General features: G+C 40.2%; 1 protein-coding gene across 6 annotated transcripts in view; it reads left to right on the top strand.

Annotated features, from left to right (window-relative positions):
- The window catches only part of LOC102937518 (methylthioadenosine phosphorylase), a 56,827-nt gene that overhangs the window by 16,086 nt on the left and 17,894 nt on the right, over positions 1 to 22,847 (top strand). For 3 of the 6 annotated variants that reach the window (XM_037902055.2, XM_037902056.2, XM_037902059.2), the window contains 3 exons: positions 2,214 to 2,280; positions 2,995 to 3,053; positions 9,077 to 9,244. In XM_037902055.2, the coding sequence (XP_037757983.1) occupies positions 2,278 to 2,280; positions 2,995 to 3,053; positions 9,077 to 9,244 (230 nt within the window). In that variant the 5' untranslated portion in view covers positions 2,214 to 2,277. Of the gene's footprint in view, positions 1 to 2,210; positions 2,281 to 2,994; positions 3,054 to 9,076; positions 9,245 to 22,847 lie in introns of all 6 variants that reach the window. The other 3 variants (XM_037902057.2, XM_037902058.2, XM_037902053.2) reach the window with 2 other exon arrangements.

Raw genomic sequence — 22,847 nt, forward strand, 5'->3', positions numbered from 1 at the left:
TAGGGCACTCAGCTGGGACATGGGAGACCCAGGTTCAAGTCTCTGGTTTCCCACATCCAGGTGGGTGACCTAGCCATGGGGCTGTGAAGTCAGAGTCTCTCTCTTTCTCTGGTTTTGACCAGAAACTCCATCCTGGACCTGAGAAACCTTCCCAGTGAAAATTTCATCAAAATCGACCCTTTCCACTCTAAAGTTTCGGTTTCAACAAATGGACGTTTTTTGATGAAAACCCATTTTGTTGAACAATTCCTGATCCGCTGTATTTGTGGGCCCTCTAGAACACTAACAAGAAGGCTGCTGCCTACGGCCCTTTTCTTCTCCCTCCTCCCAAGCTTTTAGGATGTTAGATGCTGAGGTGCAGTCTCTTCACTTTTTTTCCAGAAAGTATGTTATCAGCACAAATGAAGGTAATGCACCATGAGTCCCTCTTAATGTCATTTTCAAAATTAGTGGCTGACGTTTTGTAGCACTGATTATGGGTACATAGAGCAAGGGAGATGGTTTGTAAGGCTGTCAAGCGATTAAAAAAATTAATTGCGCTGTTAAACAATAATAGAATACCATTTATTTAAATATTTTTGGATGTTTTCTTCATTTTCAAATATATTTATTTCAATTGCAACACAATACAAAGTGTACAGTGTTCACTTTATAGTTATTTTTATTACAAATATTTGCACTGTAAAAATGGTAAAAGAAATAGTATTTTTCAATTCACCTAATACAAGTACTGTAGTGCAATCTCTTTATCATGAAAGTTGAACTTACAAATGTAGAATTATGTACAAAAAATAACTGCATTCAAAAATAAAACAATGTAAAACTTTAGAGCCTACAAGTCCACTCAGTCCTACTTCAGCCAATTGCTCAGACAAACAAGGTTGTTTACATTTACGGGAGATAATGCTGTCCACTTCTTAATTACAATGTCACCAAAAAGTGAGAACAGGCGTTCGCATGGCATTGTTGTTTTTTGGTGATTTGGGGTCTGTAGTTTCCTCATCTGAGTGTTCTTTTAAAACTTCTGAATGGTAAGTGTATCTAGCCCCCCCTCACACTACACTTCTAAACTCCCTCGCAAAACTCTCCTGTTCGCTAGCGCCTAGGATGACCAGACAGCAAATGTGAAAAATCGGGACGGGGGTGGGGGTAATGGGAGCCTATATAAGAAAAAGACCCCAAAATCGGGACTGTCCCTATAAAATCGGGACATCTGATCACCCTACTAGCGCCTCTGGTCACGTAGGAGCAGGCTTTTTAAAGCCCTGGTCTTCCTAAGTAGCCTTGCCCCCTGGTTAAGGGCTGATGGGTGCTAAAGGGATTAGGTATCAAAGCCTCTTTAAGACGCTCTTAGCCTTGCCTAGCAGGCCATTAGACTCAGCACACGGTCCCCCAAACAAACAGACCACACAGTATATTTCAGTTAAGCAGCAAGCACATCACAAACACAGACACTACAGACAACAGACTTACCCCAAGGGTCACGTAACCGCCCCTCCTTCACCTGGAGAACTCTCTCGCAAAACTCTCCTGTTAGCCACTCCTGTTTGCTAGCTTCCTTTTATTTACATACATGCCACACCACATCACACCCCTCCCTGCCTGTTATTTTCTCCCTCTACCCCACCAGAGCCTCCCTGTGCACTCCAGCCAGAATCCATACCTTTAGTCTAACCTCCTTAGACCTGGGTAGGAAACTGTTTTCCTGTATCATGATATTTTCATGATTTCAAAAAATGTTACTGTTCTGCATCAGGATGAAACTGAGATCTCTCGCAGTTTTTAACAAAAAACAAACCCCCCAAAATAACACAACAGAGAAAGATCCCTGACTTCGGAATACATAATAGCCTGATGATCAGGGCACTTGTCTAAATCAGGCAGACCACAGATTTGGACCTAGGTCACTCATATTCTAAATGAGTGCCTTGACCATCACGCTATTGTGAGGTGGGTCTGTCTCTGCTTTTGACTAGAAATGCCATTCTGGGTCTGAGAAAGCCAATAGGTTCCCACAGAATTTTGGTTTCAACAAATTGGCATTTTCCGACAATAAACTATTTTAATGAAAAATTCCTGGCCAGCTGTAAACCTCATGTCCTGTAGCCATTCCACCCAGGTCCCTTCTCCACCAGCCAAGTTCAAAACTTGTTTTAAAATGAGTCTGTAAATACTTAAGACTATTAAGACCTAACATCTTTTCTTCTAAGAAGGTTGTGTATGATGAACCAGTAAAATATGGGAGCCACTGATCTACAGTATTTCAACACTGCCTGAATGGTCAGTTTTTGCAAAACTCTCTCTAATAGTGCTGTAAGAAAAGAAAGTATTATTTATAATGTTACTTGTATATCTTCTATGTATATTTTTAATCATGTATCAAATTAACAAGTTTCCTGTGAACTCATCTGCTAATATCTTTTTTAAAATGCAGATGATCAGTTAACAAAATAATTAGCATTTCCAATTAAGGGGTGACACCTGTATTACATAGAATGCTATGAAAAAACAAAAGTTACCATGGATGCAATTACTTTTAAAGGTAACCTTAGTGTATTGTGTTTTTTAATGTTTATCATAGAAATTGAGGGCTGAAAGGGACCTTACAGATTCGTCTAGTCCAACTCCCTGTGCTGTCGCAGGGTTAAGTATACCTTTATAGATGTTTGTCTAACCTGTTCTTTTGTAACATGTTTGAACAGCTGTGTGAAATATGTGGTTGGACTTCAAATGTTAGTGATGGTATTAATACACTGAAACCATGTGATTGCAAAATATGCCCTTCCAGTTCTAGTTTTTAGTCATCTGTTTTAGTCTTCTGGCTTTAGTAATCAGTCACATTAAATTGCAGTTATTTATGAGCTGAAGAAAATGTGACGTTACAGCAGTAAACTTTTATTTCTTTTCATAGTGATATCGATCAGCATAAATATCGGTAGATGTTTCTGATCTCGCTGGCATACTGTGACTGTTCCTTGTTTTGTTTTTTTGCAGCCGTCGGATGCTTTGATATTGGGAAAGATAAAAAATGTTGACTGTGTGCTTCTAGCAAGGTAAAGAGCTCTTCAAAGGATTTTTGTGTTCCTCATGTCTTAAATAAAGTGGTTTGTCGAAGACGTTTCCTTTTTCTGTCTGTGTCAGATGGACTAACTGCTTCTTATGACTAGCAAATTTAGGTCTGATCCTGCAAATGGCAAAACTTCCATTGATTTCAGTTGGGAGAAGAATGAGGAGTTTAAAGTTGGTCTGTATGACATAATTTTGTCCTTTATAGAGCAGTTCAGGCATCTGGAACTCTTGTAAAACACTATCCATTCACAAACCCTAGCTCAATTTCAGCCTCCACTGGTTCAACAGAACTTTGTTTTAGTGCTACACTGGACCCTCGCTAGAACGTGGGGTTCGGGATCCATGCGCGGTACCGCATTAACGCGGGGATCGCATTAGACCGGGGGCTGCGTTACCATGGATCCCAATTTAAATATTTAAATTTGGGATCCATCGCCGCAACTGCCCTGTATGCGAATCCGTGCTATAGCAATGCGCTCTCTATCGAGGGTCCGCTGTATTAGAGACTAGAACTTTATGTAAGAGGTTCAGCTGTTCTGATTCAACTAGTCCTTCCGGGCATAATTGATCCTACAGTGATCCAATCCACCTTTCAGTGACAAAGGCATTGTACTCTTTCAGATTTAAAATGAAAGCAGATGCAGTAAAAGAATCTGCTTTGTGGTGTTGTCCAGTAGAGAGAAAATACCATAGAAATGTAGAGTGCCTTTCACTTGTAGCCAAAAAAGGTTTATAACCACCTGTTCAGACACTCATAGCTTTCGCCAGATCATTTCTGGGGTCCTTTGTAAGGCTGGAAATAGGTCTAAAGGTGGTAAGGGTGGAACTTTGAGGAAATGTTATCCAGCCGCGTTTGAGCTTAGTAAGGACTCTTCCTAGGTTTTTGGAATTTTTTAAATCTAATTGCATCTAGTCATGATGACAGCTAACCTGGGTGAAGGTTGAAACTTTGCATGTAAATGGTTCTTAAGGAGTTGTGCCCTTGCTTTTTGGGGGGGGCATGTGGTTAATTTTTAGATGTTGGAAAGGAAAAATCACTCCTGTGCATGTTTAATGAGCATCTAAACAGTTCCTGTAGCTTCATGAAGCATTTCCCCCTGCCATCTGTGATGTTTTACAAAGGATGTTTGGGGTACTGCACATGTTCTGCCCTGACTGACAAGAAAAAGTGCAGCTGCTGGAGACATTTGCTTGAAGGAAAATGTAAATGTGTCACTGTGGTTTCATCAGCAAAATCATCCGGTCTAATCCCCTCCACATAAAAAAAAGAAAAGGGGAAAAAAAAAAAGAAAATACAGCCTGAAAGATGACTTGCAAAAGTGAGGAGTAGGAAGAAGGGGCTTGTTCCCTCTTTTCCCCCCAAAAATTGGCAGACTTTTTTCTGGTTCCTTTTTAAGTTAGAAATCTAGATATTGTTTACTCTGAAAGACACTCCAGCACCTGTAGAACTAGTGCCGTTATGCCATCACAAGGAACTGAAGGCCGAACAATTATGAGAGGAAAGGATTTTTAGCCAGACTATTGGAATTTTGTTTGGTTGGTTTTTTGTTGTTGTTAATGCCTCTTTAGCTCCAGTGAATGCTTGGTTGAAAAGACGACTTTGTTAAAGAGATAGGGAGAGCTGGGATGTGTTTGTGTGTGCTGAAACTTTAGTGATAGAGAGAGAGCTCACAATATACGTCTTTGAGACCTCCAAGAGATGCTCCAGCAAATCTAGAGAAAATTGGATTTTGCATTCTGGATACAGCCAAGGTTTAATTTTTTGTAGGGCTGTCAAGCGATTAAACAAAATTAATCGTGATTAATTGTGCAATTTAAAAAATTAATCGCACTGTTAAACAATGATACAATACTATTTATTTAAATACTTTGGGTGGTTTTTACATTTTCAAATATATTGATTTCAGTTACAACACAGAATACAAAGTGTACTGTGCTCACTTTATATTTATTTTTTATTACAAATATTTGAACTGTAAAAAACAAAAGAAATAATATTTTTCAGTTCCCCTAATACAAGTTCAGTAGTGCAGTCTCTTTATCATGAAAGTTGAACTTACAAATGTAGAATTTTGTACAAAGAAAACCCCTCCATTCAAAAATAAAACAGTGTAAAACTTTAGAGCCTACAAGTCCAATCAGTCCTACTTCTTGTTCAGCCAATCGCTCAGACAAACATGTTTGTTTACATTTGCAGAAGATAATGCTGCCTGCTTCTTGTTTACAATGTCTCCTGAAAGTGAGAACAGGCTTTTGCATGGCACTGTTGTAGCCGGAGTCACAAGATATTTACATGCCAGATGCGCTAAAGATTCATATGTCCCTTGATGCTCAACCAGCATTCCAGAGGACATGCGTCCATGCGGATGATGGGTTCTGCTCGATAAGGATCCAAAGCAGTGCAGACCGATGTATGTTCACTTTCATCATCTGAGTCAGATGCCACCAGCGGAAGGTTGATTTTCTTTTTTGGTGGTTTGGGTTCCGTAGTTTCTGCATCAGAGTGTTGCTTTTTGAAGACTTCTGAAAGCATGCTCCATACCTCATCCCTCTCAGATTTTGGAAGGCACTTCAGATTCTTAAACCTTGGGTTGACTGCTGTAGCTATCTTTAGAAATTTCACATTGGTGTCTTCTTTGCATTTTGTCAAATTTGCAGTGAAAGTGTTCTTAAAATGAACAACATGTGCTGGGTCATCATCCGAGACTGCTATAGCATGAAATATATGCAGAATGCAGGTAATGCAGAGCCGGAGACATACAATTCTCCCCCAAGGAGTTCAGTCACAAATTTAATTAACACATTATATTTTTAACGAGCGTCATCAGCATGGACGCATGTCCTCTAGAACGATGGCTGAAGCATGAAAAGGCATATGAATCTTTAGCACATCTGGCATGTAAATATCTTGCGACGCCAGCTACAACAATGCCCTGCGAACGCCTGTTCTCACTTGCTGGTGACATTATAATTAAGAAGTGGACAGCATTTTCTCCCATAAATCTAAACAAACTTGTTTGTCTTAGCAATTGGCTGAACAAAAAGTAGGACTGAGTAGACTTGTAGGCTCTAAAGTTTTACATTGTTTTGTTTTTGAGTGCAGGTATGTAACAAAAAAACTACATTTGTGAGTTTCACATTCATGATTAAGAGATTGCACTACAGTACTTGTATGAGGTGAATTGAAAAATACAATTTCTTTTGTTTATCATTTTTACAGTGCAAATATTTGTAAACAAAAATAATATAAAGTGAGCAGTGTACACTTTGTATTCTGTGTTGTAATTGAAATTGATATATTTGAAAATGTAGAAAAACTTCCAAAATTTTTAATAAATTTCAATTGGTATTCTATTGTTTAACAGTGCGATTAATCACGATCTTAATTTTTTTAAATCATGATATTAATTTTTTGAGTTAATCACATGAGTTAACTGTGATTAATCGACAGCCCTAATTTTTTTAATTTAAAAAAGGGGGGGGGGCAGAAATCTCCCATATTTTCTTGTGCTGCTATCTTCTTTTCTACTATGGTCTTTTCCTCTAGTAAAGTCACTGTCATGTGGGCAGTAATATGCCCCTTTTATGCACTATATAAAATGCAATCTATTTTACAGTTTCTCTTAAAGGTAGATAGGGTTTGGGTCCTGCTTGGCTTACTCTGGTCTTGACACCTCCTGAGGCTTACATAGTAAAATGTAGGATTTTGGAGTGGTTGCCATCTTCATACTATAGTATCTAGCTCTCTGCTAAGTAAAATCTTTTTTTGTTTTTTCTCTTCCATTTTCTATACAGAATTGAGTTTATAATTTTTGAGGGTGGATATAGCACACCTGCTAATATGTCACTATTTGAGTATGGTGGGTATATTCTGTGTTTGCCTTAGTTTGCGATTTTATTTTCCTCTTTATTTTCTTCTCTCCAAACTCTGTTGTGGCTGGATGCAATTGCTGAGTATGGAAATCGCATCTGGTTGGATCTCTCCAATATTTGTTTCTTTGGGTGCTTTTTGTCTTCTGCTGTGTTTCCATTGGCCTTTTTCCCTTTGGATTCTTTTCATAGCCTTAACTATCTAGTTTATTAAAGATGAGGTCATGAAATATTTTCCAGTAAAAAGGAAAAATGTCCTATTACATAAACACAGAAAACCGAGAGAGACTTGAATTAAAAAAAAAAAAAAAATCTGTGAATTGGGTGGGGTAGTCACTGTAGTTCTTTCAGAGCTGAAGAATTTGAGGTTAGCCATATTACTTACCATGGCCCTTCATGTGATTACTGATATCCCTGGTTATTTTGGTTAAAATAAGTTATGTGCCGCCCTGTGGGAAGTCTTGCATTATGTCCCAGGATTTTGCCATGCAAGTCCCATTAATATTAGTGGGGGTCGTGTGGCTACCTCCCACATGTTACTTTGAAATATAATACTGTCTAACTGATAGCCTGTTTGTATTACTAGTTTGGGGAGACTTGGGTCCTTTCATTGCACTTATGTTTATGTAACTATTCTTTTTTCCCCCTGCAATCTATGCCTTAGTGTGTTATGCTCCTTTCCCCTTCCCCTGCTCAACAAGAAAATTGTACTCTGAGATACAGACATGCAAACTGGAACTTATAGTGTGTCTAATTATGCTTCTTTGTATATCTTTAAAACTATACACTAGGATTCCCAAGGACCAAACAACAACAACAAAATATTACTAGCCTTATCCTGATATTAGGTGTATACCATATTATTTTTGTTCTGCCTCTTTAGACAATGTCAAACACGACTCTCCCATATACCTTGGTCAGTATAGAACTTGATTGTCTGGACTGACGTGGACAGCAGTGTTCAATATCCTTTTTAACATAGTGTGTTTGACTGACGTGTGGTGGTCTAAAAATGGAGTTTATTACCGTTCTGGAGAGGTTGGGTAAGCCATTTTAGACGCTAGTTTATCAAACCTGGATGTAAGATTTTAGTGTAGACCTAGCCCCGGGGTAGTATTGCATCCTCTTCCAAACAAAGAAGGAAAGATTGAATGTCATACAGCTTCCCCACCATGATTTGAAAAGATGAGGGGTGGGGGAAATACCGTGTTTGTGCACTTTTTCGAGAGGGATGGGGTGTTAAATCTTCCACTCCCCCCTTTAACTTTTTTATCTTACTACTACAGGCTCTGTGAGAGCTGTGGATGGAAGGGTGAACTGGATACTTTTCTGCCCATTTTATCATTAGACATTGCTGGTTTTATTCTGAGTGCAGAATCTTATCTTTACTACTTATCTCTATTTATAATAGTGAAGATGTAAGAGGTAAAAGAACCCAGCTTGACTTTCAGATCCCAGATGGTGGTCATAATGCTGACAGAAAAATAACCTTTATATTTATAAAATTAAACACATCTGCTGCTGGAGAGGGATGATAGAATATTACAGTGTCACAGAGCCACTCTTCTTCTGATAACAGCACTGGCACATCATACTAGAAGTAACAATGGGGGCCAAGTAAATGGAACCTACAGACAGAATTTTTGTGTGGGACCTTGTGCAAGTAAATCCATAAATGGATTACAGTACATGGGAAGTTCAGTAATGTCAACCTCTTGTCAACCAAGGGGTTGTCAACCAGTATTATCAACCAAGTATTCAGAAATCATAAGATTTTTAAAAAATAATAAATTTTGGGTACTTCATATTTACTTTCTGGGGTTTCCTACCATTAGGGTGCACTCAGGTCACGTTTTCAAGCTTTTCTCTACAACCATGAAAGCTAGAAACTTATTCTTTTTTAAAAAGTGAAAGCTGAAATTCTCACGTTCACATGACTCCAGGAGCTGATACTTTAAGAAATACATCAAATATCCCAAGACTCGTGATAAAATCCTCAGAGTTGGCAACAGTGTAAGTTATAATACAGTTCCATTTGTAGCTTTGCTAGGCAAATTAAATTTCCTGAACTCCTCGTTGGTTGGTTGGTTGTTTAATTTTATTTTATTCATCTCACTTCCCACTTCTGTCTTTGCAGGCATGGGAGACACCATACTATTATGCCAACAAATGTCAACTTCCGTGCCAACATCTGGGCATTGAAAGAAGAGGGTTGTACTCATATTTTAGTAACTACCGCCTGTGGTTCATTAAGAGAAGAAATACAGCCTGGAGATATTGTTATGATCGACCAGTTCATTGACAGGTAAAGGAGCAATGTGATGTGTTTTGTAAAGTAGAGCCATCCAGTCATATTTGCTTTTAACTTAGATGGTAAATTCATTAGGGCAGGAAATGTCTTTTATTGTGTGTTTGTACAGCGCCTGGCACAATGGGGTCCTGGTCCATGACGGGGGGCTCCTTGGTGCTATGATAATAACAATTAATAAACATTTAAGGCTCACTGGCTTGAAGTCACAGTCTTCAGTATTGGAGCCAAAAAGGGAACATCTTATGAGATGGGGAAAGGCTTTTGACTTCATTTCATGGAGGAAGTCACCTTGATGATTTTATTATTTGTATTATAGTAGCATCGAGAGGCCCCAACAAAACCCCAGTTGTGGGTGCTGTACAAGCACGTAGTAAGAGGCAGCCTATGCCTCAAATATCTTACAGTCTAATAGACGAGAGAGAAAAGGTTGAAGAACGTGAGGATTATTATGCCCATTTTACAGATGGGGAACTGAGGCACAAAAATACAAAGTGAATTGACTGAGTGAGGATTGGGCACTTAACCAGGATTAGTGCATTCAAGTAGTAGCCCTTGCAAAAGAAGAGTTTTATTAAAGGCATTAAACAACCTGTATTTTTGTTTCAAATGCTGTTGAAGTTTTGTCTTAGGTGGTACACTGTGTACATTAGAAGAAATCCTGAAGCAATGCTTTCGTGGCTGTGTAAGTCTAGATATGGACAAGGCCCTTTAGAGAATAAGAAAAAATAGGTTTGCTGAATCTGCACTGCACTGCACTGCACTGCACTCTGATCAACAGTGAAGATCTAAATAACTAGGATTCATTGTCAAGGCTCAGTTCCTGTATCAGATGCGTGGGTTGCAGCAACATGCATTTAAAAACACGAGCTACTGTGTTCATGCACGCAGAAGTAGTAGCTATATAGGAATGGGAAGCACACATCTGACATGAGAATCTGGCCCTTGTTGCTACCAGATAAAACCACAGCTCTATTCTTCTTCGTCTCCTGGACTTTTAGAAGCATAAACCCAAACATAATGTAATAATGAGTAGATTGTGCTTGTCGGTAGCCTTTTTTTTTTTTCCTTTTCTGACTCTTCTTAGTTTTTAACTACTCAGCTTGTAGAAATGAACATATAAGCAGCCTGTGACTTAAACGTCGTTAGTTTATTTTACTAGTGTCTCATGAATTACCAGATGAGATATGTCTGTTTGTATGAAAGGAGACTTTAAATGTTTACCCTTCAGCTCTCGGCCTGTCTGTGCCCAATTACGTGACACTGACTTTCAAAGTATGTGCCCAAAAATCAGGGACAACACAAACTTATTTAAGGGGAGGAAGTGTGACATTTACAATAATAAACAGTGAGGCTGCACTAGGACTGTGGGCTGCAAGGGTAACTTGTGCTCTGTTATGAGTTATGGCTTACTTAAGAGGTGCTATTGTGAAACCTTTATTTTCATTTAAAGCCTCCAACTTTGTGCTCCATTGCACCATGTAAAACTAAAGACTGCTGCCTGACTGAGGGTCTATCACAGGGAGTGATTGTAGCTTTTGTACACAAATCCAAGAAAGCTTTGATCTAACTAGCTTGAGTACCACTGTTGATGAAGCTGCGGGCGTCACAGACTTCAGAGCGGGCTGTACAGGCCCGCCCAAAACCCTAGGTAATTACTTGGGTGGCTAGCATGTGATGCAGGCCGTGCTGATATGTCTTCACTGCTATTTTTAACCATAGTAACTAGCTGAAAGCTAGCTCAGGCATATCTACATGAACTCCAATCACACCTTGTGTGAATAATAGAGGATCTTCAAGACAATGGTGAGGGTGTGGTTTTGATCCTTGTGGATGAAGGTAGTCAAGTTTTATGCCAAGTGTTTTTATAAATGTATGGGAGAATTAGACAGTTGGCATCTCAAATGCCAGCCTATCCAATGCTGAATGTATCTACTACAAAGAGTACAAAGCATAAACTATAGAGCTAATCTGCAAGGAAATCAAGTGTTTGGAATAGTGTCTTTTTTTTTTAATCTAAAATAAAGAGTGGGTTTTCTCCCCCACCAATAAAACTAGCCAACTTTTCTACAAGGTGCTGAATGTTGAAGCAGATGTTGTCATTTGAGAGCATTTCAATACAGCCATTCTTTATAACTTTTTTTCTTTCCTGGGCCTCATTTGTAGGGTTTTTTTCTCATGCTGGATGCTCCATCGTGTGTAAAAGGAGCAATGTTCCAGGCTGTAACAGCTGAAGTTAACCAATCTCTGGTTACCAATCCATGTCTCTCTAACACTAGCCCTGATCTTGAAGAGCAATATCTGTATTAGAGATGGGCCCAAATCACAATGTTTTGAACCCAAAGTGCACATAGGTAAATGGATCCAAGGTTTACTTTGGATATCTACATCTGTTCTAAGAAAAGGAGTACTTGTGGCACCTTAGAGACTAACAAATTTATTTGAGCGTAAGCTTTCATAAGAGCTTACGCTCAAATAAATTTGTTAGTTTCTAAGGTGACACAAGTACTCCTTTTCTTTTTGCGGATACAGACTAACATAGCTGCTACTCTGAAACCTACATCTGTTCTGAGTGCATGTCTGTTAAACATGTGACAACCAAGTTAGCAGATCTTAGTGAGGCAGAAAAGTAAACAACCAAGGCCATCATTTTCAAATTCAGGTGCCTACATTTAGGCACTCATATCATATTTAGGCACCTAAATAAAAGAGGCCTGATTTTCAGAGGCATTGAGCATCGATGGCTCTTATTAACTTCTGTGAGTGTCATTCACAAGCCTACACAGAGGAGTCCATAGTAATTGTGCATATGACCGTGAACTTGCAGCGATAGTAGCTCTAGGAGAGAGTTAGTTCTTTAAGAAAGTCTTTAGAATTATTTTTGGGAGTAGCAGACTTGGCTTATGTTCTTATCTCTAAAAATAAAAGCAAAAGCAATAATAATTTCATCTTTATAAACTGTTTTTAACTTGACAAAGAACTCAGCTTTGTTAAATTATGAATTGGGACAGAAATTAGGCCTATTTGAATTGTCTATAGAATTCTAAACACTTTAAAAGTGGAAAGAATTTTGGCAAGTTTTTTTTTAGCACTGGGCATCTCTGGAGATAGACTGCCAGTTTTGTCCAACTGCATTGGTTGTGCTCAAGAATAAGGCCTCAAAATTCTGCTTCACTTGTGATGGAAAAAGGGTCCGTTGAGACAAAGCTTGGGATTTTTTAACGTTATCTTGTTCAAGGACAAGCTGGATCTATAAAGTTTGGTTGGTTGACACAAAAGAAAATATGATTGTCTCAATTTCACACATTTCCCTCAATTTTCGCCTCTTCCCTCCCCCGCCCCCCAAAAGAAACCCCGTACACACAAACCAATTGTTTTGCATGTTGTACAGTGAGCTTCTCCTTCAAGGGCAAGCAACTTTAGGATTCTGTGTGATGACTTTTGGGTTGTGTAATTCTCACAAGTGGTGAGGCCAGGAATGATTCATTTTGGTCATCTCAAACTGTCACATATTCTGTATATGACTTATGCTACAGGGAAGTTATTTTAAGACTGATTTATAGAGTTTTGAATCTTTGAGGGATATTTTGTATCACTCCATCTGTTAAGCCAGGTGCCTTATTTACTATGACCCACCTGTGCAAGGTTCACTGAGGTTTCTCTATGGCTTTTTCTTCAAGCAAAGACTTGAGAGAGGGAGAGGGCGGGAGAGAGAGAGAGAAAGAGACACACACACATTCTTACTATTTTTTAGTTTATATATATGCATGTTATTTTCTGACAAGTAGCTCATTTGCTTAAAGAAATGTTGGATACTTGAGCATTGTTTATAGTGATTCAGGGGTCAAAGGCAGTGTATTTTCACTATTGTCTCTGACTACATGATCTCATTGACACTATTCAATTAGACACCAGTAGAGGTGTGCTGATGTGTGGATGGATTTTTATTCTTGATGTTGACCAAAAACACTTCCGTGGTGTGTGTAGGAGCCACTAAAGTTCAGTTTGCTGCAAGATCCTGATTTTACTCTGATATCAGTGGATAATGGTTGTGAAATTATTATTTTCAACAGCAAATGAGGAGTAGTTTATGACATTTTGGGGTGCAGTCCAGACTATTGAAGGGCTGTGTCACCCTGTCCGTGCAACATGGGGTGCCTTATCATGCTTTGCTACTGTAGTTCCCACCTGGGCCACTCACCAATAGTCTAATAGCATGCAGGTCACACCCTGAGAGTCTGTGTATAGCCACAGTCCTGGTCCAGCAATTGTGACCTATCAGCAAACACATTTCAGTTAGGATTTTGGCTTCTGTTAATAATTTTGAATATAATGTTGTTGCATACACTTTACCATGATATTGTTGACCATTGATTTCTGAGTTTTCAAATGATATCTTACAAGGCATATTTTTTACAAATATTATTGCAGTAGTGTGTAGGGTGTGAGTACAGGAGTGTATTCCGCCACACACATGAAATTCAAGCATCTGCAAAAGAAAAAAATCAGCAGAGATTTGGATTAAGATGGGGAGATGCAGGAAAACTGCTGTAGATAGGAGCTATATAGGAAAAGACTCTTGCAGAAGCAGTACAGTGGTGAGACTGTGCAGCGGAGGGACCAAGTGGAGAGCAGGACAGTCAAGTGATAGGAGCACAGGGAGGGAAATAGAGACAAAGGTCAAAGAAAGAGAGTGGAACAAATCCATGAAGTGTTTTAAAAGAAGAAGCGTTGCTAATAACATTTCTGGTTTCCCAAGAATCCTAATGAAGGTGTAGTGTGTACAGTGCTTTGCTTCCCAAAGAGTCCCCTTCCTTGCAGACTGCTTCCTTGATTACCCATTCCAGTTTCTAACAAAAACCTGAGAATGTTTTGGGGGATTAAAAAACAGTGTATTTATACCTTTTTGCAAATATGTGAATTTAATGCCAACGTTTTGTAAACGTACTGCATGTGTAACTTTTTGTTTGTGTGTCTCATCCTCTAGCAACTTAAGAGGAGTCTGTGGGAAAATTCCTCATTCTTTTATCCTAGCTTCTGGCAGTTTTACACTGCCTGTGAAGGCTGAATGCTTGCATGTCTAGGCTTGTTTTCTGCAGTGCCATTAATTTTAAATTGTAACCTCTCACCAAGTGCCTTTGGTTGTACCATGTGCTGTTTCTTGGAAAACTGAAACCAGTGTGATTTTAAATATAGCGCATGTCTAAGTGACTGAACCCCTGATAGGAGCCCTTTTTGAAAAACTGTTTCCTGTATTTGCAGGTCATGCTGTAGCTCATTTATGTACATTTTGCTTAGAATGCAGTGTTGCCAACGCTTACAAATTTATCACAAGTCGTGGTTCTTTTTATCACCTGCTCCTTCCTTCAGGCGATTTGGGAGCAGGTTGCTGCAGTCACCTCACTCTCATTTGCAACAGCTCCCATTCCCCTGGCCTCTGCAAGTACCTGCTTCCCTGGCTGCACCCTTCTCTCTCCTGCTGTCTCACCCCTCGCTGTTCCCTGGCCCCAGCAGGAAACTTCTACCCACCCCACTCTGCCCCAAGCCCTCCCTCCCAGCTCCCCTGGAGACCCTACTTCTTCAAGCTTCACCTCCACATTTTGTCTGTCCCCTTTGTCATTTACCCTGTCTGCCACTCCCCTCCTGCTCTTGTGTACTTAACCTTTTCCTGTCCGCCCTCTTTCTTTCTTTCTTTCTTGTCCTTTTTCTCCCACTCTTACAAATCTTTATTTCACAGTCACCTCTCAGTTTTTCTCCTGTTAGCTGCCGGGGGCAGCTGTACTAGTCCTAACCCATTGGGCATCCCCACATCCCTAACTACCTCTTATTCTCTAGTCTTTTTTTCTCTAGTTCCACCTCTGCCTTCCCTCTTGAATGCCTGCTTAAAAAAAAAAATTTGAATACCATCAAAACGTTCACCTCATGAGTCCAAGTAACCATGTGATCTTACAATTGCAACTCAGGTGCTGTTTCTCCTTTCCTCCCCCTATTATTCGTTGCTCTCACTTATTCTGTCATGCCTAAAAGTGAGACAGTATAAGCTCCTCAGGGTAGGCACTGTATCTGTCTTGTTTTGTAAAGTGCCTAGCAAACTTAAGGCACTGTATAAATAATAAATTAGCTTTCAGTTATTGGTGCAAATAACAGCACATTGATTTTCTCATTTCCTCCTAGGCTTCTTGCATTGCTTCTCTTTACAGGGTCCCAGTATGACTACATGGGTTAAAGACCTTTTGCTCAGACACACAGTTGCAGAGAATCATGTACAACCTCGATCTGAGTCTCAAAAGAGCAGAAAGCATGTATAACTTGGCCCCAGCAGCGGCAGTCCCTACCACCTCCCCGCCCCATCTTGAGGGGGCACCACATGAGGCAGGAGCCCCCACCTCCTAGAGTAGGAAAGAGAGAACACCAGATTGACATCTACTTAAGCATCGTCTGAACCTAGCACATGTTGCCAGCAGCCCACCTCCCCTCACCCCCGGATAACAGCCTTCTGCTGTTGCCAGTTAATATAGTTCATCCTGTAGCTAAAGGGGGAGGCTGTTATAATTGGACATAATAGAATTTTGTTTTTATCTGTTTGTTTGTTTTTCTGGAAATGAACAATGAAATTACACACAAAAAGACTGCATGTAAAGAAAGTCAAACAGTCGAAAGCTAGGAAATGCTAAATTTGCTGTTGCCTGCACAACCTTAATGCAGCCCCCTTGTTTAACTACATGATCACACACTATATTTCCTGCAGGACCCCTGTCTTATGCAGTGCCCCGGCTGCATATGCAAGAGGGGGGCAGAATTAAGGTTGCAGGGGCAACTGTAAATTTAGCATTTTCTTAACTTTTGAGTGCTTGACTTTGCAACCTAAGTACCATTCTTTTAAAGTGCTTTTTTGTATGTAATTTTATATGTTAAGGGCTGGTTCTTTTAAAAATGTTGTTATTGCCTTTGATTATTTCTGTGTGTGCGTGCAAATTGTAGAAACTAATGATTTTTGTTTTATAAATGTAATGAAATAACTCCCTGATCTTTTCCCTGCTTCTGTCCAAAAATCCCAGCTGAGCCACAAACCACGTTGTAGGCAGTGACCACCACCCTCACCCTTTTCATAAACATTGCCTTTGAGAGAAGTAAGTCTGGAAGAGTTCTTTTGATGATACAAGCTGTTGTTTGTGAAGGCCTACTGCACTGCTCCCCGAGGCGCTGTGCAGGTTTCTGTCCCACCTGTTGCAGAGAGCTGCTGGTAAAAATGCAATGAGAATGCAACCTGTAGTCTGTTTGCACTGGAAAGTTCAGCGGTGAAGGTATGCAAAGCAAGCTTCTGAGAAGGGGTGTTACCACATTAAAAGGCTGCTTCTACATTTGTCAGTTTTGTTCCTCGAACTTTCTGTATGACGTACCACTGAGACAGTTACAAGGCAGGAGCTTCTTGCCTGGGTGGGAGGGAGGGGGTTCCTTAATGCCCCCGGAGACAGAACCAAGATACCACAAAAAAGAAAAAAACCGAGCACTAGGATTAGCTTTCATAATGAATTTTAGTTTTGCCACTTTGTTACTAGTAATGCTTTGTAGAGGAAGAAAGGGGAATGTGGGATGGACTTAATGGGACTGGGTGCACAGTGAAGTGGTTTTAGATTTAGTCAAATTTTGACCACTGGCATGGACCTAGTGATATAATATAACACTACAAGAAAAACGTAAGTTTCCATACAAAATGAAAACATTTAGCAAAGGCTACTTCTCTCAGCCAGTCTGCATATTTACAGTTTCACTTTGAAGAGTGGCTGTAAAAATAATATTGTCGGGCTCCATGTTTCTTGTGCCTCAGTGACTCCATATCAGATTCGCTCAGAGTACATTAACCCTGTGGACAGCCTGCTGCTCTGCTTAAATCCAGTAACAGGCTGTGTAAAGGGAGACACAGGCACAGGCGCCCAGCAGGGCACGTTTGCACACTCTCTTAGTCCATGGAAGGGTGGGGCCTCTGCACCAGCCCCACATAACATCCTTGAGGGCAAGCCAGGAAAGGAGGCCATGGATCCATCATTACCTGAATTCTGCTGCCTTCCTACTCTGTGCAAGTGGAATGGAGGGCTGGAATAGTAGGTGTGAGGGGTATACACTGCTGTCCCCTTCCCTGGAGACAGTCTGAGGGAATGGATTTCACCCAGACGTGTATATCTCCAAACACTTCACCCCCATAAAGCTCAGTTACTTGAAATTCACTTCACGTGTATATAAGGCCCACTCTCCCGCAAGTAAATCTTTTTACTGCAAACTTGACCTAGACCTGAAAGTCAAACCTTGTTCTTTCTTGGGTCTTACATCGTCATAAGTTCAAAGATTCCACAACAGGAACGTAGTTTTTAACTATTTGTTATAATGGGGCAGAAACCAGAATACAGTCCAGCTCCCTCTTGCCATAGCTGCATTGGCTCTGCAGGAAAACCAGAACCAAAAATTAGAAACCTGATTGGTAGATACAATTCTGGGGAGAAGAGAAACGGTACAGTTCTCATGGGTAATGTGGTGCCTCTATTGCATAGCGACCTTTTTTTCCTGTAACTGTTTGTTGTTCGGTTACAGGTATTTCCAGACTGTCTGGCAATATCTGCAGCCGTTACAACTAGTCAGAACTTGAAATCCTGTTGCACCTATAAATCTGTCAGTGCACCTTGTAGTAATCACTTGAGATGGAGGAAGGAGCATGCCAAAAATCAAATTAGCGTACAGTTATGAAACAATCACAAGTGCTTTGGTAGTAATGCTGACTAGCAGTTATTCAGGTAATTCATGTAATTCAACAAACGGCTTCTGCTAACTAATTGCATCCACATAACAAGGAAAATATCAATTATTCCTTTAGGATTCAGTCTTAAAACAGAGCAGGTGAATAGTCAGCCAGAAAAAAAGAAACAATAATATATATTTCACAACGAGAGAGACACCTAAAGAGAACACAATTTAATGCTGTAATACAGGTAAGGGACCACTGATCGAAGTGTATGTGAGCCATAATGCTAATAGGGCCAAATTGTGGCTTGGATATCGGGACTGCACAAGTAAATAAGTAAGAGGCCGTAAGGCATTCCCTTTCACCAGCTACCCACATCATCGTAGGTAGCAGGGTAAGTGAGGAGGGAGGCTCTGTAGAGATACTCCATTTCTTTCCCCCCTCCACCTCCTGCCCTCTACACAAGTAGGTGAGAGGAGGTGGGCAGAACCTTAGCTCTTCCCCCACGCGCACACACACACACACATTCACACCTCACACACCCATGTAACTGGCACATCTAGAGTGACAAGGTGTCCTGATTTTATAGGGAAAGTCCTGATTTGGGGGTCTTTTTCTTATATAGGCTCTTATTACCCCCCACCCCCTTTCTGATTTTTCATATTTGCTGTCTGGTCACCCTAGGCACATCAGACATTAAACCCAGCACAGTTTATTCCTTCCTTGGAACAGTGGGGAAACTGGGAGGGAGATTGACACATTGAGTGTGAAAACATTGTCAGAGTAGATATAGTCACGATCTATCCCTGGGGTAGCAGCTCCCACATATTTGAATCTATATTGGAAAGTCTTTGGTAAGGTTTCTCTATAACCTTTGGCATATGAGCCACAACTAGGGGCAGAAATAGTTCAAATATGGTAAGCAAGAAACTCCAGTCTGGGATTTGCTCAGGATCATTTCAAGTGAAAGTGACTGGCTAATAATGTCTAAATTAGAATCAAGCAGGAAGAAGATTATCTCGCTTTCCATTTCCTCCCATTCTAAATAATTCATTAGCAGACACTTGACACAGGGAAATCACAGACTAGTATGTGATATTAAATTAACTGGATTCTGGTTGCCGCCCTGCTTTATGCCATAAAAGGAAAATTATGTTACTGTTTTGACACATTTCATATAGTAAAAAGAAAAGGAGTACTTGTGGCACCTTAGAGACTAACCAATTTATTTGAGCATAAGCTTTCGTGAGCTACAGCTCACTTCATCGGATCCTGTAGCTCACGAAAGCTTATGCTCAAATAAATTGGTTAGTCTCTCAGGTGCCACAAGTACTCCTTTTCTTTTTGCGAATACAGACTAACACGGCTATTACTCTGAAACATTTCATATAGTGTATACAGTTTTGCTTACAAATTTAAATTGCTAACCTGTCTTGCTGTTGAATAGCTTCATATTGAATGAATAGTACTTCTTTTTAAACTTTAAAATGTTTTCTTCAAGCCTCCTTTAGTATAAACCATGCCACTGGAATTTAGTATTTAAAATATTTTTAGAAAAGTGCTTACTGGTAACTTGGAGGAGAGATTTTTTTACAAACAGTGTGAATAATGCAAAGTTTTCTGCACACATCATTGTTCATACAAGTGTTTAAAGACAAGTAGAAAAAACAAGAAACTAACTGTTCAAATATTGGTTTCCCCTCTTAACATAAACCAGAACTTAAGTGACATCACCACTTAGTAAAAAGCTGGTGCTAAAATATAAATGAAAAACTGATTAGAATGTTGTACTACAGCTGAGCATGCAATGTGAGCCAAGTCTTGAAGCCCTTATTTAATTTTTTTTAAACCTACCTTGTGCAAAAGAAGTTTTGCCCAAACGAGGATTGAGGAAGGACTTCAGACTTTGGCCCTCTCTCTGCTGCACAGGGGGCAGCATTTATGAGTGATTTCCCAGTTATTCATAATTCCTCCCTTTAAACCAAAAAGCCTAGCCATCAAACTATGCAAATCAGACAATATACACAATACATGCTTATAACACGGGACGGTGGAAAGGCGCCAAGGGATTTATGAGGGAGGAGAAATCTTGTGTGAATCTATCATTCTCAATTAAATCTTTAGTCTTTATAAGTGTTTGCAGAAAATCTTCTGTATTGTTCACAAATGTGGCTTTTGTTGTCCTTTCATTCAAAAATGTTAACCATAACTGTATTTTAAAATAGGGTGGGTAAAGCAGTGGGGAGTCAATACAATACGGTCAACAATTATTCCTCTGACTCAGAAAAGCACTACAATACGTTGTTAAAGCTGTCCCTATTCAGGAACATACACACTCAACTCTCCGGATATGCTTAAGTCCCATTCGCTTCAGTGTGATTTAAGCACATGTTTAAAGTTGCAAGCACCATTCCTGAATAGGGATTATTTCCTAAATCTGACTTAAAAACCCAGTTAGGGAAACCCCCTTCTTTACAAACTTAATTTTTTTCAAATAAAGCATTATCAAAAATACTGTCCCTTTTCTCTTGCTTTCTTCCCACTTTCTTTTTCCTTCCAGAAAGTGGAGAAATGTCACAAAAATAAAGCAAAACAAAACATAGCCCCTTTTCCCCCCAACCCACAAAGACCCCAATCATGCAAATGTGCACATGCATTACTTTTAGTGTGGAAAAGTCCTATTGCCTTCAAAATAAGACATTTTATTAAATTTGAACTGGGTCCAGCAAGGAGAGATACCAACTCTCCATTCATCAGAAGTTCCAGGAATGTTTCTACCTGTGATCGCTTTGACCTTGATCCTGCAAAGATGTCAGCATAGGCTAAAGTGTTTGCAGGATCAGGGCCATCATTATTTTAAAAAGAGTAGGCTAGAGGATTTCATAACAGAAATTAAACTTGTTTGGACAGCCCCTGTTGTTTGTAATGCAATAATGGACTAAGTGCTTCCAGAATACAGATGCAATCTCTACCTCTCTCCTCCTGTGTCTCAAGCTTTTGATCAAATTAAAAAAGAAACTTAGAATTTATTAGGTATGAAAATAAAAAAAATTGTGGTTTAATTATGAAAAAGTTCGGTCTTCTGGAGGGAAATGTATAATATAAAAATATACTAGGCAAGGATTATAAACATTCAAGCATAGGGTCAACAAATAGTTAAATGTTCGGCATGAGGGTCAAATTTAAATATTAAAAACTATCTTTTTGTATTATAACCCTTCCCCCCACACACACACTTTTTCTCTGTAATTTATCTTTATTTGTAATTTGTCCTATTTGAATTCTTTGGGCAGGGGCCTGCCTATTTTGCATGTATGCTAAGCATCTATTACACCTTTGTGCACTATGAGTAAGGTTAAGATTTTCTCATGGTTACTTTTAGTAAAAGTCAGGGACAGGTCATGGGCAATAAACAAAAATTCACAGGAGCCCGTGACCTGTCTCTGATTTTTACTAAAAATAACCGTGGAGGAGGGTTTGGAGAGGAATGACAGCTGGAGCCCCATACAGAGGGACTGGCAGCCCCAACCCCACGGGCGGGGTGGGGGGGGCACAGTCCTGGCCAAAGCCACGGGGCAGGGACGCCGACAGCCACAGGGAGTGGGGGGAACATACAGGCCCGGCTCCAGCCGCAGTCACAGGTTAGGAGCACACACTCCCAGCTCCAGCCATGGGTGGGGTGCACAGCTCCAGCTATGGGTGGGGCACACAGCTCCAGGCCCTGCTACAGCTGCTGACTGCTGAAGCCAAAGAAGTCACAGAGGTCCAGTAAAGTCCAGAATCTGTGACGTCTGTGACTGAATCTTACACTTAACTATGAGTCGGATTTTCAAAACTTACTAGGAGATTTGGACACAAATCCCATTGCAAGTGTCCTTCTCTCTTATCCCTTCCTTTTATCTCTCTCTCTCTCCCATATGTTTTGAAAGAGTACAGCTGAACCAGGTCACTCAAACGTCAGAGAGTATTAAGGAAGCTAAAGAAAAATGGTCTTGTGTTCATGACACATGAGAGAGTGTTGGGACACCTGTGTTCCATTCTTCGCTCTGCCATTGATTCTGTGTGAACATGAGGCAGTCACCTCAGCTCCCTGAGCCTCCATTTCTGTATCTGTTCAGTGGGGATAAATCCCTACCTCACAGGCTTAGGCTGTGTCTACACTGCAACTTTCAGCACTAAAACTTTCGTCATTCTGGGGTGTGAAAAAACACCCCCCTGAGCAACAGAAGTTTTAGCACTGAAAAGCGCTAGTATAGACGGTGTACCACCACTCGTTTGGGGTGGGTTTTTTTTATCGCCAGGAGAGCTCTCCCCCAGTGGTAAAGCGTGTCTACACTGCCCACATCACAGTGCTGCTGCGGCCATGCTGTAACGTGGGTAGTGCAGATATACCCTTACATTCATTAACATTTGTGAAGCACCTTGGGATCCTCAGGTAGGAGGAACTATAGACCTGCAAAGTAGTAGTGTTAAACTCCAGTAGGGGGACAAGTCATGTGTGTGCCATGCCTTTGACAGTGAATTGCTGGAGCAGGTTCCGGTAGCAAATAGTTACCACTTGTTGTGTATGTTGTGCCTCGGGAATACAGAATATTTAGTATTCTAACAGTATCTTGCCATCACACATTTATGTTCATGTGCAGCTTCCCACTTTGTAATGACACAGCTGTTAGAACAGAAAAACGATTACATAGACTTAGTTCTTTTGTGTAGAGCTCAATGCAGCCTTCATATACGTGGGCACAACTCCCATTGCAGTCTATTTGGGGCATTCTTCGCAACGCCATGAAGTAACTTTAGATGGTAGCACAATTGTTTCCAAACCAGAAAGCTCAAGTTAAATCTTGGGGGGGATTCAGTACCACT

This window comes from Chelonia mydas, chromosome 5 (genome assembly GCF_015237465.2).
Source record: "Chelonia mydas isolate rCheMyd1 chromosome 5, rCheMyd1.pri.v2, whole genome shotgun sequence".
Classification (NCBI taxonomy): Eukaryota; Metazoa; Chordata; order Testudines; family Cheloniidae; genus Chelonia; species Chelonia mydas.